This window comes from Pseudopodoces humilis, chromosome 20, assembly GCF_049639895.1.
Source record: "Pseudopodoces humilis isolate 2021_Gansu_Grassland_sample_001 chromosome 20, ASM4963989v1, whole genome shotgun sequence".
Lineage (NCBI taxonomy): Eukaryota > Metazoa > Chordata > Aves > Passeriformes > Paridae > Pseudopodoces > Pseudopodoces humilis.
Window position 1 is genome coordinate 6,435,185 of NC_142219.1, and position 18,047 is coordinate 6,453,231.

At 43.3% G+C, this 18,047-nt stretch overlaps 1 protein-coding gene across 19 annotated transcripts in view; it reads left to right on the forward strand.

Annotated features, from left to right (window-relative positions):
* The window catches only part of FBRSL1 (fibrosin like 1), a 502,426-nt gene that overhangs the window by 221,824 nt on the left and 262,555 nt on the right, over positions 1-18,047 (forward strand). For 17 of the 19 annotated variants that reach the window (XM_014253901.2, XM_014253908.2, XM_014253906.2 and 14 more), the window contains one exon: positions 8,103-8,138. The exons of the other annotated variants lie outside the window; for them this stretch is intronic. In XM_014253901.2, the coding sequence (XP_014109376.2) occupies positions 8,103-8,138 (36 nt within the window). The remainder of the gene's footprint in view (positions 1-8,102; positions 8,139-18,047) is intronic. 19 annotated transcript variants of the gene reach the window in all.

Genomic DNA, 18,047 nt, shown 5'->3' on the forward strand with positions numbered 1-18,047 from the left:
TTATTTACATTAATGCATGTCATTAGTCTCTAATGGACCATGAAGTCAAGAGGTGGCCTGGTCTGTCATGGAATAATTGCACTCTAAAGAAAACTGAGGCAAATGATTGATTATGTTGTGCACACACACACAAACAGCCATTGGTTTGTCCACTACGAAACCCAGAGCATTTTTCTCCTTCCTTGCCACAAGTGAAAACTCTGTGGGGAGAGAATGATACAATTTCATAGTGAGACAGTAATTGTCTGGCTTGTATAGTAAGTCTTTCCAGACATTACACTGAGTGGCATTTATTATGGGTCATTGGGGGAAAAAAATGCTTATTATGTTCTAGTGAAATCATCTCTGGCTGCAGAGGTTTGATTTGTTGAGGCTGGGCTCTTCTTTGGGATGATGAAACTTCAGAGCAGAAAACCAGTGAAGTTTTAGCCCAGTTTTTGTGGTGCAGAGAGGAGATGGGAATCTGCAACTTGTTTATGTTCCCAGTGTTGATGTAAAAGTTCCTTAAAAACTACTACAGAGCTGACATCCTTATTACAGGTACTCTCAGGTCTTCTACAACCAAAACAGAGTCAACAGCCTTTTTCCAAAATGGGATTTTCCTCTGCTGCCTTTCAGTGTGAGGTAATTGGAAGTTACCAGAGAATTAAGAGCCAGATAAGGCATATTGCTATTTTGTTGTGTTGACCCAAGTAAAAGTGGAAAGCTTGGGCATTTTGTTTTGGTTTTCCCCATGTTCCATAATTGTCCTAATCTTTTCTGATGTCCTGAACATTCCAAAAATCCACACAGAGCCTTGTATAATGGCTTGAAAAAAGGGTTTTTATCTTTTTCTTGACCCATCAGCTTAAGAACTGCCTGCTTTTTAATGGATTTTCTCCCTCACTAAATTGAATGGATCGTCCCTCATTATCATTTAAATAGAAGCCTCACTCCCTGTGAACATGGAAAATTTGAATGTGGTAGTAGAGCTGTGATAATTTGAAATATTCGGAAGGTGGGGGCAAGGAGGGGGAGCAGGCGGCAGAGTGCAGAATTGCTGAATGTAATTGTCATGGATTCTCAATTTTGTTGCCACAAGATGGGAAAATAGACTAATAATTGTCTTCCAACCCTAGTAGAATAGTTGCCCTAGTTAGCTGAAGCTAACACTCTAATTGTCATGGGGGCACAGAGATGAATGAGGATGTATGCAGGGCACAGCCAGGGCTAAATTGAGTGATATACTAAGGCAAAGAGCAAATTGGCAATTATTGGCCCAGCTGAAAAGGTTGGCAGGTGTGCTGCCTTCTCAGGAGCCCTTAGGGGGAAATTGGAAATATAAAATATCGACCATAAATACTTGCTGATTAGGAAATATGTTGCAAGAGGTGCTGGCCACTTAAGAGTCAAAACTCTCCTTTTCAAGGGATTGGCTTCAGCTGTGCATAAAACCAGCAAGCGCTGCTACTAAGTTGTTGAGAGCCTTTTCCTCTCATCCCCCAGGCTATCTTTTCTAATTTTTCATCATCCTATCCTTGTACATTTGTTTGTTTTTCTTTAAACATAATGAATGAAAAGCAGTCTTTTAGGAAATGCGAAGATTTTCCTCTCTCTAAATGTTCTTTGATAAGTGTTTAGCATATTGTATAGGCTAGATATAAAATTCTCTCTCTGATAGATGAATACAAAAAAACTTCTGTGATTTCTAATTCAGGCAGTTCACTGTGATCTGCTTTTCTTTGTGTGCCATCACAGGCACTGTCTCCCCCTTCCCTCCTTCTTCCCATACCACACTTCCCCTCCTGGGGCACGGGGATTAGAGCAACAGCAGGGTACAAAGCTGGAGGTCCCTCATGTGTGCCTCAGGCTGAAGTACCTTGCCAGAAGCACAATCAGATGAGCCTCTGAAGTTAGAATTGGACCACAGTCACACCACATCTCCATATTCATCCACACTGTAAACTTTGGTGTGTGTAGGATGCCTGGTCTTGTCTCCAGCAGGGTGGCAGTGGGACCTCAGTGCCATGGTCAGGGGTGTTAAAGAGAGCATTGAGGGAGTTTTTGGGAGGTCTGGGGTTAGCAACATGTGGGCTGCAAATTTTGTGGCATGTGATGTCCATTGTTCCCCACGTGTGACACACTGGGATCTGATCTGCAGTTTGAAAAGCAGAGTAAGAAAAAGAGTAGCAGCAAGATAGTTTTAAGACCCCTGCCACAAACCATGACTCTTGGGAAACTGTTTTGAATATTCATCAGAGGATCATGAGACATTGCAAATTCCATTCTTCTGGAGGCAAAAATTCCCATACCTTCAGCATGCTGTCTGCTTTTACCTGGGTCCCACAAAACACCAAATGCTTACATGGAAACATCTTCAGCAGAAATTAAGTTCTAATGACTGGCATGAGGTTTCAGTGAGGGATAGTTAGGAAGAAAGAAAGTCTGGGGAAGTTTTGTGAAGCTGGCAGAGGTGATGGTTTGAATGGAAGCAGCACTCATGTAGGTTCTCTGCATCTCTGTGAGGTCTTTTCCTGTTGTTCCTGCCTAACTGCACTCAGTTCATTCCTGGTCAGTGGCCATCTTTCCTTCTGCTGTCTGCAGCCATCAGCTGTAGGAATAAAAGTGTCTTGGGTGGAAGCTGTTCTGTAGCTTATCAAGCCAGTTACAGATGTTCAGACCTTGCAGAATTTGATATTTTACCAGACTGGTTTTGCAGTGGTTCCAAGCATAACACACTCTGTTTATCCAACAGAATAAAGTAAGTGAATTCAAGAAGGAACACATTCAAGTGTTGCATGACATCCAAATCATTCATTATGTGTTGGGGTTATCTTGTCAGGTCCGGGTTTCTAATCTCAGCGAACATCAGATGCACTGGGTGACCTTTGCCATGTCAATTGAACTCATTGTATCAGCAGACGGGAGCGTGGCTATGGAAATTAATTGCGCTAAGAGTCTCTGTGTTAAGGTCTGGGATATCTCCTGCCCTTGGCTCTTTTTGCCCTCCTCTCCACTTACCCTTCTCATTGCAAGATACTTGAGTTTTATAAGGGACTTGCTTGGGAAGGAAATGTGAGACTTCTGCAGTATTCGAAGCTGAACCCATACTCTGTTGTTGAGTGCTCTATAAATGACCAAGGGGAGGGTAAACAGATGCAGTTCCTGGTGCCTCTGCCCTCTCTGACTGTGGAATTGGGAAGGAGTGGAAGGTGGGTACAGCTGAGGTGAGTGTCATCCTGAACAAATGCTATAAAACAGAATTCAAAGCCAGATCTCTCTGTACATACTATTGATTACCTCTGCTGAGAGCTACCCAGGCAAATCAGGCTTGCAGCACTGGGGCTCATGGTAAGGTTGGGCGTGTGATTTGGCAAGGCAAGATTTGTCATTAAGTAGGAGCTGGGAATTCTGCTTCAGTTCCCTCCTCTTCTGGGTGCTCCTCGGGTGCCACTGGGCACATTTGAGTCTTTCCCTGCCTCAGTTTCCACACTAACACAAGGGTGGCATTAACAGTAGTGGTTGGAGGCTGCTTTTGGGGACTGTCCTTTGCCACATGGGAACAGCTATTGGCTGAAAACAGCCATTTCAACAGCTGCCTTGGAGGTACTTGATGCACTCCTGGTTTCAGCCAGTGAAAGTGGCACATGTCAGAAAAGCAGGAATGAACTCTTGACATTTCAGGAATACGTGAATATGCCTTTAGCCAAAGAGTATGGAAGGGAGCACTACAAACGAGCTGGTTTTGTGGCTGTGCTGCCATCAGCTGCTTTTAACTAATCCCCTTATAGTTTGGTTTTATATCAAGGACACAAAAAATCCAAGGTGAAACCTGCCTGACCCATTCAGAGTGGGGAATTGGCTTGAGGTGCCCTATTACCTTGATTATTGTTGGATTTTAAAGCCCTTCCTGCTGTCTTTCAAGTTCAGTAAGTAACCCAATAGCTTTAAGAAACTGAACAGAGGGTGTCTTAATTTCTTTTGCATCATGAGAGCAGTGGAAGGCCATGCTTTTATTTATATAAGGGAAATAACTTTTCCTGTCAATTTAATAGACAATCTTGGAAAACCTGCTGCAGGTTATTGGTGAGATTTTCTCATGATTTTCTTTTCTAAATTGCAGTTGCCATTTTTATCACAAAGAAAGAAAGAAATCTTTTAAATACAGTTGCAGATAGCATTGTAACTCAAGCTCTCAAGGACATCAGTGGGGGGGTAGTAGAGTCTTTCAGCAGTAAGATTTTGCCTTTGCTGCCAGAAAGGTGTATTTTTTTATATCTAGTGTAATTAACACAAGAGCTATCCCAGGGTAGAAATAATTCACTCTCTGACATAACTGAAATGTCTTGTCTGTGCTGTCTGGTTTTGTTTTTAACCTTGGGCTTAAAAGGAACCAAAAATCTTTAGTTGTAAAAGAGCACATCATCTGCAAAATATTATAAGCCATTTATCTTTATGCACAAATGCCACCTAGCAGTTCAGCTCCACTTCTGCATCATTAAATGCCCAGACCATATTCATTTGCCCCTAACTAATAACAGTCTCTCCCTAGGAACGCTGGGTATTCCAAACAGCCCTGGAAGAGGCAGAAGCTGGTGCTCAGGCCAGGCAGAGAGGGGAGAGGGCTGCTGCCCTCCCTGAGGCTTTGCCTGGGGCTGCTGGGTGGATTCTGTGGCTGGCTGGGTGGGATCACAGTCCTGGCTTTGAACTGTGTGTTTGTCAGCCCCTTTCCTGCCTGCCATGGTTTCTCCAGGCAGTGTTTGAGGGCCAGAGCTGAGCCTTCTTGGGTGCCTGTGTCGAAGGAGTCGGAGCTGGTTTGGGTTTCAGTCTCAGGTGAGCCAGAGGTCCCAGGCAGGTGCTGTGCTGGTGGCAGCAGCACCAGGGGGAGTGTGGCTGGCTGGGTACCACGGGCACCATCATACCCTGCTGCTTGAGGCCCTTCTGACAAGGAGAAAATTGACCAAAACAGCAAATAGACTCTTTGGAGAGTTTTCTGACAGCCCTCCATGTAAGTGCTCCTGTCCTTGTAGGTAAGAGCCTCAGTAAGTTGTTCCAGCTGAAGGCTTGCCCCAGTAATTACTCCTGCCAGACAAGCACTCATTCACTGTGAAAGGAGTTTTCTTCAGCTTTGGGTAGATGCCAAGTTAAACTTCCACTAAGATTTCTTATATTTGCAGCCACAATTGATTACTTCTCTCATTATTTGATCTTGATATAGAGACATACGGGCTGAGCTGTGTTTGTATTAACCAGCAAAGAATTTTTTCTTTAGGAACATCCATCACAGTTGCATGCAAAATGTTCTGCTCTGGCACTCGTAGCTGATATTAGCTGGGTTTTTTTCTGAATTGCTACATGTGACAATTGGTATGGATCTGCCTAAAGAGCCACAGTATTCCCAGCTAACCAAGAAAGCAATAGTGGTTTGGTAGATGTGCAAAAAAATGCATGCGAACGTGCATGAGAGTTCATAAACGTAATTGTTGGAAGAGATTTTACAAGTTGACTCCAAAGTATTCACCAGTTACTAATTTTATATATGCAGTAAAAATTCTGAGGGGGGGGAAACCCCACTCTTTTTCACCGCTGATTTTCAGGAAATTTGGTGTTAAATCTTTTAAGAGAGAAGAGGCTCTTGGATGTGAAAAATACCAGAGTCAATTGCCATTCAGTTTTAATTATTTCTGATGTAACACTTTATCCAATAACTGGTTTTATTGTTTTCTACTCAGTGGTTTTAAATCAATGGTCTGCAGATTCCTGGGGTTCTTGGACATCTTGGGGTGCCTGAAAGTTGTCTTAAGAAAAGCTGGTCTGTTGTTAGTGTGCTCAAGTTTGTCGTCCAAGAGTCTGCTCCATCCCAGGAAAATGTTTTGCATGTGCACAATGCTCAAAGATTGAAAATAAGTGTGAGAGTGAAGAGATGCTCTGAGGCTGTTTCCCCAGAGAAAAGCTTCTAATGAAACCTCTTGTTTCTGTTTTTGGTTATTTCCAATTTGTTAGACCTTGTCATTCTTGGTTAAATCTCAGTTGATGGAGGGCTGGAGTGAGAACTTCCACCCTTTTTCCTTTCCTCCTCCTGCCTTTCCAAGCAGGTAATTTGCCTCCTCGTCATTTCTGTGTTTACTTTAGGTGAACTGCCTGATCAAGCTCTCCAAAGTGTTGGAACACATAATTGTGTTCAGCTGTTTGACATAGTTATGTAGATAGCAGGATATTGTTATTAACCTTTTTCTATACAAGGCTGAATTCCATGACTACTTTGGGGTATAGAATACTTACAGAGAGGGATAAGTTTGTCATAGTTTCTCAGAAATAGAGGTGTCACTGCCCTTCATTTCACTGGTCTGTAGCTTTATTTCTGGGCAGTTTATATTAGGTAGGTTTATAAATAAATCCCTGGGTTTTTTGTGATGTATGAAGGCAGTGGCCAAATCTGTGTGCAATATGCAGAAGGTGGGAATTCAAATGCTGTTGTCAATGTTGTTGCTGCCTCAGGCTCCCCTGTGGAAGCTGTCCTTTTCCAGCAGCACAGAGGTCTCTGGAGCTGCAGCAGGACAGAGGTGCAGGTGTAGCATGCCGGGGTGGGACTGGCACCCCGTCACACCTTGGCTGCAGACCTGTTTGTAAGAGCTGGGTCACATCTTTCCTTCTGTCTGGCACTCTCATTCTTGTGCCAGCTGACAAGAGGATTAACAGGGAGCCCTTTTCCCACACCCACATAATTGTAGGACTTGGCTCTTGTCTCTTCTTTGGGAGCTTTCCTCCATGGGCACTCGTCTGGAGAATTGCCTGCCCAGTGTCAGAGGCAGGTGCAAGCCACTGGCACAGAGCTTGTGTGGGCAGAGAATTGCATTTTCCACTGAGAGCAAGAGTCTGGGAAAGCTTTTTTTGTATATCCAGGTATCCTCTGATCAAAAGGTTTTCAAACTGCTAGTACAAAGGGACTGTTATCTTGCTGGTGAAAAATTACAAGTATTTGCAATCAGTTTGTATCAATCTCTTTGGGGTGTTGTGCTGTGCTGATTTAGTAACGTGGTAACTTCTGGCACTGCTGCAAAAAGACAAAACAATCCTCAAGATCAGCCTGCAACAATTTGGTATTTTTGGTACCCACTAGAACATCAGTCTTAGAAACAGGACTGCTAAGACTCCCTGGATCTTGTTTAATAAAATCATGTAGCGAGGGCATCATGATTATAAATCACACTTGGAAATTGGCCTGCAGAGTACTTGCTGGGTTATGTGGTGTCATGTGTTCCTGGCTCCTTTTTAATTTCCGAAAAGAAGGCATATAGCAGCAGCTGGAGCTAGAGGTGGAATTCATTTAGCTGCTTCAGGAAAGCCACTGCCAGCAAAAACACAGCAGCTCAACAGTCTTTGGTTGTAGAGAGGGGAAAGGGATCCAAGTGACTGGAGCTGGTGTAATGAGAAGGAAAAGAACCAAATGATTTGGCAGCATGTGAAAGAGGTAAGGATGTGGTAGAGAAAGGAGCAGGAGGAGCTGAGATGAAGAGCAGGAGTAAACAATGTAATTTAACTTATTCAAAAGGGACAGAATGCTTATTAAAGCTCTGAGAGATGATAAATTAGTGCTTTGCTGCTATTGTTATTTCAGATAGAGTTGTCATATGGTAATGCTGCAGCAATGAAGGCTGGAGGCTCACAGATTCGTAGAGGGGAATGGAAAGTGGGATATTTGGTTACATGATTGAGAGCTGGGAGTCGATGAGGCAAAATGATTCTGGAGAGCATCCTTACATGTGCGTGCTGTTCCCAGGAAGGTGCCGTCACGTCCTGAAGAGGGATGGTTCAAAGTGTGTGTCCTGCTGCTGTGAAGACGTGTCCCACGCTGAGAGCTTTTACCTTGGTCGGGAGGAGCTGTCGAAGCCCTGCTCTGGCTTATGAAACCCTGTCTGAAATAGCCCCAGAGCCCTCACCTGGAAGTGCTCTCAGGCTGTTACTCCTGTGGCAGCACACAGAATATCAGGAGATCATTTGAGGTTGTGGAGTTTTCCCCTAAGGAATACTGGGCTGGGGGAGGGAATCGCAAAATGATTCTTATCTTACATTACACAGAATCTCTTGCATTACTTACTGTGGCATATTGTTTCCTCCCACAGAGTTCTGCTCAATCGCTTTCAGGAAGAGGCTACTCCGTAAGTCATTTTACAGCTAATTCTTTCACTTCTGTTGATGTTGATTGCAGAGGTTTACACTACCTATTGCACAGCCACTGCCATGGAAGAAATGCAGAACAGAAAACAGGGTGAGAGCTCAGGGCTGTTGTGCACCTGGCAGGGGACAGCCCTGACGTGTGAGAGTGCGTTAAGAGCCTGGGGGCTTCTTAATTTAATATTAAACTTATAGGGAGGGGTTTTTTAGTCAGTTTGTGGTGTGTTTCAGCTAGATAGTCACCTCTGGAGAGTTACAAGACCTGAGTAGGGAGAGTTTTCAATACCAGTAGGAGATGCTTCTCTCCTCTTCTCCCTTCCCCATACAGGTTTTCATTTGGGTGTTAAATACAAGAATATCAAATACACAGTTACTCCCATTTTACAAAGAATTGCAACCCTCACCATTGTGAACAACAAGAAAGGCAATATTCTCTTATTTACAAGCTTGCCTGTTTTCAGGGGAGGCTGTTGCTGATGTTTCCCTCACAGGAGTGCCACAATGTTCAAGGGTGGTGTTACAGGGTCAGGGCACTGTGCACATCTGCCTGTGTATGCAATGTACCAGACATGTTTAATTGTCCATTTCTGTTCATATGTACCTTATTTGTGTGTGCAATAATGACGTTTCTTCATGTAGAAGTGGATTAATTTGTTTGGCTTGGGTACATTTTCTGCTCAGCTGTCCAAAAAGGCAGGCACAGACATCACTGAGTAGAGTAATACAGAAATAGGAGAGGGTGTGAGAGGCTTAGCAAAGTCAACATGAAAATTCCCGGAATCACATTATATCTGACTCTCAAAACAAATGTATGGTGGGGAGATATGATACCCTGGTTGTTCAGCCAGTGAGTCATGTGGAGTGCAAAGGTTCTAGATGAAGGTATATGCAAATCTGAACGTGAATGTCTCAGTTCAGCAAACAATTCCTGCCTTCACTGATTGACAGTAATTTCTGTTTTCACAACCTCTGCCATGATAAAGTTTTGCCTTCTAGGTGAATGGTCCCAAACTGTTTCATACCAAGAGCTAAAGCTGCTCATTCTGTATAGGACCAGAACAAGGGTGGGTTTTGTGTGCTTCAGGAAGCTGATGTGGAAGCCTGGGACATATTTATTTTTTACGATAATCACCAGAATTATTTACTTTCAATGGTTTGTGTTGTAAGATTAGGGTGTTGGAACTTGCTGAGCTTCTACCCAGTGCACAGAATAAAAATTGCCAGGCAGTGCAGAATTTTTGGTCTGATTTCATAGCAACACTGTCCCATGCTATCATGCATATTATCAGAAATTAATAATCCATTACAAAATAACATGTGACTTGAAAAGTCTCACAGTTTTAATGAAATAACGTCACAAATTTTTAGACAGTAGTCACATGTCTACGAAGTATCCTCCTGTCTGAATCTTGCCGGTATCCCAGGTGAGTATCATTGCTTAATTCATTGAGGGATGATGAATGTTTGCTCTAGGACCCATTAAGTGCTGCTTACCATATATTTGGAGAATCAGATTCACCTAAGCTTCTAAAGGCAGATGCTTTATCTTCTATTTTTCTGTAAAATGCCATGCATGCCCATGGCACCACATAAATAATAATGAATCATCTTCACAGATTTTATGACTGAGGGCCTGGTTTGGGAACTAAACAATTTCCCTGTGGCTATAACATAGGTTGCAAAATCATAATGGAAAAAGGCCAAAGAATTCTTCTCAGAGTCTCAAGGCCAATAAATCATAGGACTGTTTTCTTCCATTGCTGGCTATTCAGAAATTTATTTTTGTTTCTCAGAGAAATGATTTTGAGAAAATTACTAGCTCCTTCTCTGTGCATGTGTGGGGACAAGGTTCTCTTATTTCACCAACCCATAACTTCTCAAGGGAGGTAAGAGCTTTCTGCATGCCAGAGCAGTATTTTGAGATCATGAGTAGTGTGAACTGGCATTGCTTTCCTTTCTGGATTGCCATTTTCCCTGTTAAACTGCCTTCTGCCCCATCGTGTGCCAGCTCTTGAGGCTGTTTTCCCCCAAGACTCCAATGCTGCTCTAAATGGATTTAGCAAAAGTCAGAGACTGCCATTTCCAGCACTGCCAGACCTCAGTGGCCCAAACTCCCATGGGAAGCTGATTCTCGCAGGTGGCACAGAGCTATTCAAACACCAGATCCAGACAACTGGCCCCACACCAGGAGTTGTCCATAACATCTAGAACAGTTTTCATTTTCTCACAAAAGCAGCTGTCTATGAATCATGAAGTCACTCTTTTGGCTCTGCCCCTGTTTACATCGGACAGGTTGTTTCCCAGACATGGTGAAAGCAGTGGTAGCAGGAGGCACGGCGGAGACGCCGCTGTGCTGGGTGTTCCTCCTGATAGCTGTGATGATGCCTTGTGTTGTGGAAGACTTGTGGAATGATGATCTGTATCCTTACTCAGTGAAGTTCTTGTACTGGGTTCCATTGGCAGCTGTTTAAATACCACAAACTATTTTGTGCGTGCTCAATTTTAATTACCTCATTCTGAATCCGCACTCTTCATCATTCACTTGCGTCAGCTGTCCTTGCAGAGATGTTTGCTTTCAGAAACATTTGTAGAAAATGCACATTTTAAGGGAATAAGCATTTGCAAAGAGAGAACTTCAAACCTACAGTAGGAATCTTGCATGAAAAATATCTCAGTCCAAGGTTTGGCTTGTCCAGTGGAGCCATCAAGGCCTGTCAGGCAGTCAGAGCAGGCTCGTTGGTGAAGAACCTCAGCACATGCCTCGTCCATAAAGTGCAGACTCTGGAGCTAGAGGCAGGAGGAAAACTAAATGCAAGTGTCTAAATAACTAACTTCTGAGCATTGGATATTCCAGCAACTTCCTTGACTTCAGGCTTCCCGTGGAACATTAAGTGCCTAAATAAGGAGCTTGCTTGAAATAGCTGTGAAAGTCTGGTCTCATTGAAGTTACCCCATAACCTCTGGCGAGCTCCAGTTGCACCTAGATTTAATTTGAGCCTCAAAACCACCAGTAACAGTGACCTGGCATATAGTTTCAGAGTCTCCTGTACATACCATGGGCAAAATCTCTTATAAAGCTATTTCCCAAAAGGAAGTTACAGATGATGTTTACTTTTACTTGGGTAGGAGAAGACACTTCTATGTCTGCAGTGCTGCTGCAAGCTCCTTGTCTCGTCAGCAGCATGTGTTTTGTATCCTTATCTCATTAAATGTATGCTTCTGCTGTGCTGAGAAATAGAACAGGAGTTTGTTTATGGAGGTTAATATCTCATTCCCTCTATGGTTACATTTGTCTGATAAACTACTCCAGCCATTTGTCACATTTTCTGCATGCACAAATGAGATTAGTGTTCTTAGAGAGGTCTGTCTGTCCTCTGAGCAGACAAAACAGATCCTCTTTTTTGGTAACAGGATGAGAGGCCTGTCTACCTGAACATGCACTTATTTGTTAGAAAGTACATAGAGAATCAGAAATTAGAATTAGTTGAGATTTCTATATATCACTGATAAATATCCACCCTGTGGATATTTGTCAAGTTTTTTTCTGATAGTTAACTTAGAACCAAACATAGTTATAAAGTAGTTACAATGAATATAAGATCAATACATACAGTTTGTTATTAGTTGCTAAAAAGCTGCAGTTGCTTATAAGGTTGAGTGCACTGTAGAGACAAAGCCAAGCTGCAGCTGAACTTGACTCAGTTTTGTAGAGAGGATGGAAAAGGATAGAGCTAGGGAGTATGTAGTAGCTTAAAAAAATAAACAGAAAACCTCTTCCAATAAATTATGTAGTTTATTTATAGAGCATCTGTGCAGCTGTTTGTCTTCTGAAATGGAAGGGGCTAAAATATGGGAGTGAATAAAAGAATAAACTTGAAAGGCATATGGCAAATGGGTAGCCAGTGAGCCAACCTGTCTGAGTGTGCCTTGGAACAAAAGTACAGAAGGATGAGACGTCGTTGTTTGGTTTTATTTGTTCTTGAAAGGGATTTTTCTTTTTTAAATAAAAACAGTAACATACACTTGGCAACAGCAGCAGCTGATTTTTATTCTGAGCTTCTGTAAAATATCAAAGTCTTTGTAGCCTAGTCAAATCCCTGGCAGCTGATCAAATTCTGTTGGTTTTACATCTTCCTTGTTGAGCGCCGGAAACCAGTGTCTCAGATAACTCAGGCTGGAGCTCGTGGATAGGGAGAAATGTGCAGAACACCGTAAGGCTTGCAGAGACTCTTGGGTCATCCAGAGTCAGCTCAGGGCTATCTGCTGCCTTCATTCCTCCTGCTTGGTGATGTAGCCTGAGAACAGTTATCCCCTGGGTGAAGTTGAACCTGAGGTGACTCAGGCAAGTGCTGGGAAGGCTGTGAGCACCCTGAGCCCACTGCAGCGTCTGCCTGGACCCCAGTCTGCCCCTTCCTGGCTGTTCCTCTCAAGTGATCTTGTTCATTTTTGGAACTGACTTTCCAGCCAGTTTGGATCTTTGGTGGCAAAAATCTTTACAGCCATCCAGGGCTCCTCTCCTGTGCTGCGTGCTCAGAGTTGCTGTGCAGTGGGGCTGTTGCCCAAAAGAGCTACCCACAACCACCCTGCCCCTGTCAGATGTCTTTGGCTCATGCCCATGAGTGCACTTGCTGGGACAACCAGTTCTGAGCTGCATTCCCCTGGTTTGCAGCACAGAGATAGTGCCCAGCTCAGCGACCTCAGTGTGAGGGAGGACAGGTACAAATGGCTGCAAAGTGCTGAGAAATCACCAGCTGAGGAACTGTTGACTCTGCAGGTTTATATCCCCTGTGAAGCTCTTTTCATGGCCTCTCAGCTTTGTGCCAGCTCAGTGCAGTTCTGTGAAACCCTGAAGCAGATGGTGCCCGCTGAGATGACTGTTCTCAGGCCAGAAATCCTTGGTGAGCGTGGGCAGGTTCATGGCTTTGGTGTAGTGGTTACAGGGGCTCACTGAAGATCACACCAGAAGCATTCCCCAGTCCACTGTGTGCTTCAAGATGCTCTTGTGCTGTTAGGTTGGAGCCAAATTATCACTTGGAAAAGTACCTTCAACAGTATCTTTTCTGTACAGACCCTGAGTCAGTGCCATTTCCCACGTGGATCCCAGGGATCATTGTACACCTTGACATCCTTGAGATGGCCATGGAGAAACTGATATCCTGAGAAGGATAAATTTCTACATAAAGATAAAAATATTGCAATGAAGTATGTCATATGGCAGTTTGGGAATTCTTGAGTGTGCTTCCCTCATGGTGTGGAAGCACACTCAGAGACCGGAGGCACATTGGAATTGTGACAAACAGGGTTTTTGCACCTGCTGCTCTGTCACACACTAATGAAAAATCTCTTCTGTAGGTGGGTAACGTTTCTTGGCTGGGTTGGAAAATTCATTGTATTTTAGGACCTCTGATAAATTAGCATTTTTCTGTGCCAAAAATCAATATTGGAAACAGGGCTCTTGTTATGAATCTAAAACTCCTTGAGCTGGAGCCAAAGGTAAACGATAAAACTGAATTTGTATTTCTTACAATAGTGTGCCTGTGAGCTGGCAATGCGAGAAAGACTTTCTGGGCAAGATTTATGAATAAAGGAGTAATAATTCCAAAATAAGTATCAATCTCCTTTTGCCATGATGCCAAGCATAAAAGAGGGACTCTAATTGTCTTTTTCTTCTGGACAAGAAAAAGAATGGCAGATAGGTGCCCTTCAGGTAGAACAATACTCTGTCTTCTTTGAAAGATAGAGAAAAGAAGAAAAAGGGACTATAAAAAAGTGATGTGGTCTGCAAGTGCAGTGACAGCACAAAAGATTTAAAAAGATAGAAAAATAATAATATGGAATAGAAGCATAAAGTATTTTGAAAGGAGTTTTCCCTGTAAGATACCAGGAGTTTTAGAGAGCCAGGAATAAAATGGTGGGTGTCAGCCCAAAGCACTTAACTTCTGCTGGTTTTCTTTTCCCATGTTCCTAAATAGCCTCGCTTCACAAAAGCTTTCCCCATGCTTGAATTCACCTGGACAGAGTGAGTTCACTGAATAAATAGAGAGTTTGTTTGCTCTTAGTGCTGTGTGGGATGGAGCCAGGTTGCTGTAAGCCAGCTGAGGACTGGCCTCTTGGCTCCATGGACTGTCCCATAAGCCATGAGCTCAAACTGAGCTGAGTAATTAGTCCACGTATTATTCCAGATCCGTGGGAGCTCTTTTGAGGGTTTTTGAAACATCCCATGAAAAGCTTAAGCAGAAGTACAAACATAAATAAACTACATACTTCAGCTTTACAAATATTGAAGTCCATGAACTTCCTTACAACACATTTTCCTTTAGAAGTTTGCTTTTCTGAAAGTCTGTTTCTTCTTAGATGACCTCTGCTTTTAATTAGGATGAAAAGTCCCATGGATTTTCACTCATCTCCACAGCCATAAGCAAGCACAAAGGGCCCTCTCTGGCTGAGTTTCCCCTGCCTGAGCAGTGGCCTTGGCAGTGAGGCTGTCTCGGAGGCTCAGCAGTGGTGCCCCTTTGTCCCTGTGGTCGGAGTGGGACGGGATGATCCCCATTTCCATAAACCCGCCCAGCTGCAGGGAGGCACAGCCAGCTGACACCGTGAGCCCCTCGAGGGATGGGACATATGACTTTGTGTGTGATTTTTGCCTGTGTTTTTAATCTCCTGCCGCTGCCCTCCGCTCAGGGCAGTGGGGAGGAGCAGACCTCTAATCTGACTAGAAAGACGCTATTGTTAAACAGACGCATCCCCCGAAATTCCCAGTGCTCCTTGGCTTTTGGGCTGGGATAACCTCGCTGTCACTGGCCTTGCACGCTAAAATGAGAAGTTGTCCTAAATCCATCTTGAATTCACCAGCCTGGAAAGGATTACATCCTGCTGAAGAGGAAAGGCAGAGGATTTTGAGAATATCTGGTCTTTATTTCTGGACCTTTTTGATGAAGACTGTCCTGAAGCAGTTGTGTCATATATGTGCTGTAGCTTTCTTTGTGTAGCAGGGCAGGGTTATTTGCTTGCGTGTCTCAGCTGTTCTCACATTGTTGTTTGCTCTCAGGACTCTCTTTCCTTAGAATCCATTGCCTCATTTTTACTCCCTTTTCCTTTCCCAAAGCTAACAAAAAGATGATTAAAGCAGACAGCTGATTAAAATCAGGGCTCCTTACCTAACTACCACAGTGAGCAGGGGTTAAGTGTGGGGCCTCTTGGGGGATTTGCTTTTGATTTTTGTTTAATTCTCTGATAGTCTTGTGCAGTGAGAATGGGCAGTTCTGGTGTTTTATAATTACAGAGGGGGCTAAAATAGTCCATTTCTGAGGGTGCTTGTTGTGCTGGGTGCTGTGGTAGGTTCCTCAGAGGAAACTCACGGGGGTGGTTAGAAAAGGGGTTTACACTCTCTAGTTTTGTCTCATATTTCACTGTGCCCTTGCAGAAACTGCACCCAAAACCACAGTGTGTAAGGGGAGCAGCAGAGGAAATAACAGTGCCACTTCAGAATGCAATTGTAGAAATAAAAAATGAACATGTTTTGTTGGCCTTGATAGCTGGTGAACAAGAGAGCTCAAGGAAAAGGGATCGATTGCATCAACTTTGTGGGTGTTATTGGCATTAGGGAACACTGCCTGTCATCTTGAAGCATCATAAATATTTAATTGTGCAGCTAAGTGGAATACTCTGGTTGCTTATCAGTCCCAAAATGGTCTTCCCTATGTTAAACTGTATTGAAATGAAATAGTCTAGAGAGGGTAAGTTATTCGGGTGATTGTAAAACTAGTCACTACACATGCAGAGTGTAGGGAACAGTTCCTGTAGGTTGGTGGGTTTTATTCAATTTCATCACTTGTATTTCTTCCTTGTCACCTTTTTTTTTTTTAATTGGGATTTGTTATTATAAGTGAGAGAGATCTTCAGTTTCTTTCCTGTCCTAACAGAGGACAAAAATGCAACTTTAATTTAGCAAAACAACAGATGCAACCCTAAGTCAGCTCTCACACCAAAGAAAACTTTTGATAACATGCTGAAGGTGTGGGGGCTCTGCTGTGAAAGCTGCAAATGCTTGGAAATCTGCTGTAGGCTGAGGTTTCTCTCCTCACTTCGTGTTTCAGCCTGGATGCAATCGAGCTGGCTGCTAAAATGTGAATGTACTGGGCCATGTGGCTCCTCTGCAGTGTGAAGGCAGCTCTCCTGCACTCCCTGTGGGGTGAGAGAACAGAGGGGCTCCTTGCTGCTGTCCCTGTGCAGGTGGCTCAGGCAGGAGCCTGGCGTTCTGGGCTGCCTTTCCAGGAACTGTTCAGCTCTTGCTGCAACAGTACAAGACTTGCTGAAGAGCAACTTTCTGATCTGCAGTGCTTGCATTGCTGGGAGAGGAGCATTCAGATGGAAACCCTGGTCAGCCGTGTGAGATGTTTTCTGTACAGGGTCAGTGTTTTCATTTCCTGCTGCCTCAGCATTTCAGCATCACAGCTACTCGTGGTCCACACCAGCCCCAGTCACCATGACCTGCTGGTTACATTTTAGAAATGTGTCCTTTCTCCTTTTTATAGCAAATAAATAAATTAAGAGAGACTTCCTATATGATGCAAAAGGACCTTTCTAAGAGCTGCAGTTCTAGAAAGCCAGGGAACGCAGGGAAATGGCTGCAATGGATTGGCAATACAATGGATTCATTGTAACTTGGGTGTGAGATAGCAATCAGGCTGGGGCAGCAGATCTTTGCAATACCGTTTGGCAAGTGGTAAGGCCAAGTAGTCTCTGCTTGTTCCCTGTCTCTTTATTTTGCTAGATACCTTTAGGGAGGCAGTGGTGTAATTCTGAAATTCAAGCACTGCTGTATCCAAAAGTTGTTTTAAAACCCTTCCATCAATGATACTTAGTTTCATGGAGAAATTTTTAAGTTCCAGTTCAGAATACCTCATGTTTCAGCATAGTTTTCAGGTGACTGTAGCTGTTCTTTTTTTTCTCAGCTCATCACAGGTCAGAAACTCAAAGGCATTAAGGTTGAGTAGAACAATTGTTCATCACTCTGAGCTCTGCTTTGTTTTTGTGGGAATTGTCTGCTTCTGTAGCAGCTTTAGTTTCATTACTTGTTACAAAGTTTGGTTTACTAACCTGCTCTAGGAGCAGATACAACCACCAAAGCTGCTTTTTAATTAGCCCTGTGGTCCATCCGGTGTAGATGTGCTGACGTCCTGGCTGTACAATGTACTTCCAATGAAAGGGAACAGTCTGCCATAGAGTCTTGTGACCTTGAGGTCAGTTTTGTGCTCAAAATTGCTTTTGATTATGGAGTTAGTATGTGTCTCAAAAATATAATAAAAAAATCCAGCAAGCACCTAGCAGTCCTTACAGAGTGCTGCTGAGTTACACACTCAAGTGGCATCACATCTAGATTTTAATGGAATTAACCACTTTATTTATAGATACTTTCCAATGCCATGCTTCTGGTTGTGAATATTTAAAGGTTTTCAACCTGAATGATGGAAAATTGGCGTACAATTACATCACTGTGGACATGACTGCAGTGGTTTCTACAGGAATGTAGCCTGATTCCTGCCTTTACTGTCTGCATTTCATCTCTAAGAAGATGCTATATGTTGGATAAGATTTTGTGTGCCTGAACACTTACAGCCTAGATCTGTAGTATCCTGAGGAATTTTCTTGTCTGATTAATTCACCACATGTGTTCACCAGAAAGCCTCAGGACACTGGCAGTTTTTGGGAAGATGTTAGATGTAGCTGCTAGGTACTTGCAAACCTCAGTTCAGTTTTTTTAGACTGATATTTTGTTATCTGTAAACAATAAAAAATTTTGGAACTGATTAGAAGCTCTCATGTGTGGTTTCCTGGACACAGGGTTGAAATGGTTCATGCTGCCCTGAAATCAGCAGGACAATTTTTGGACA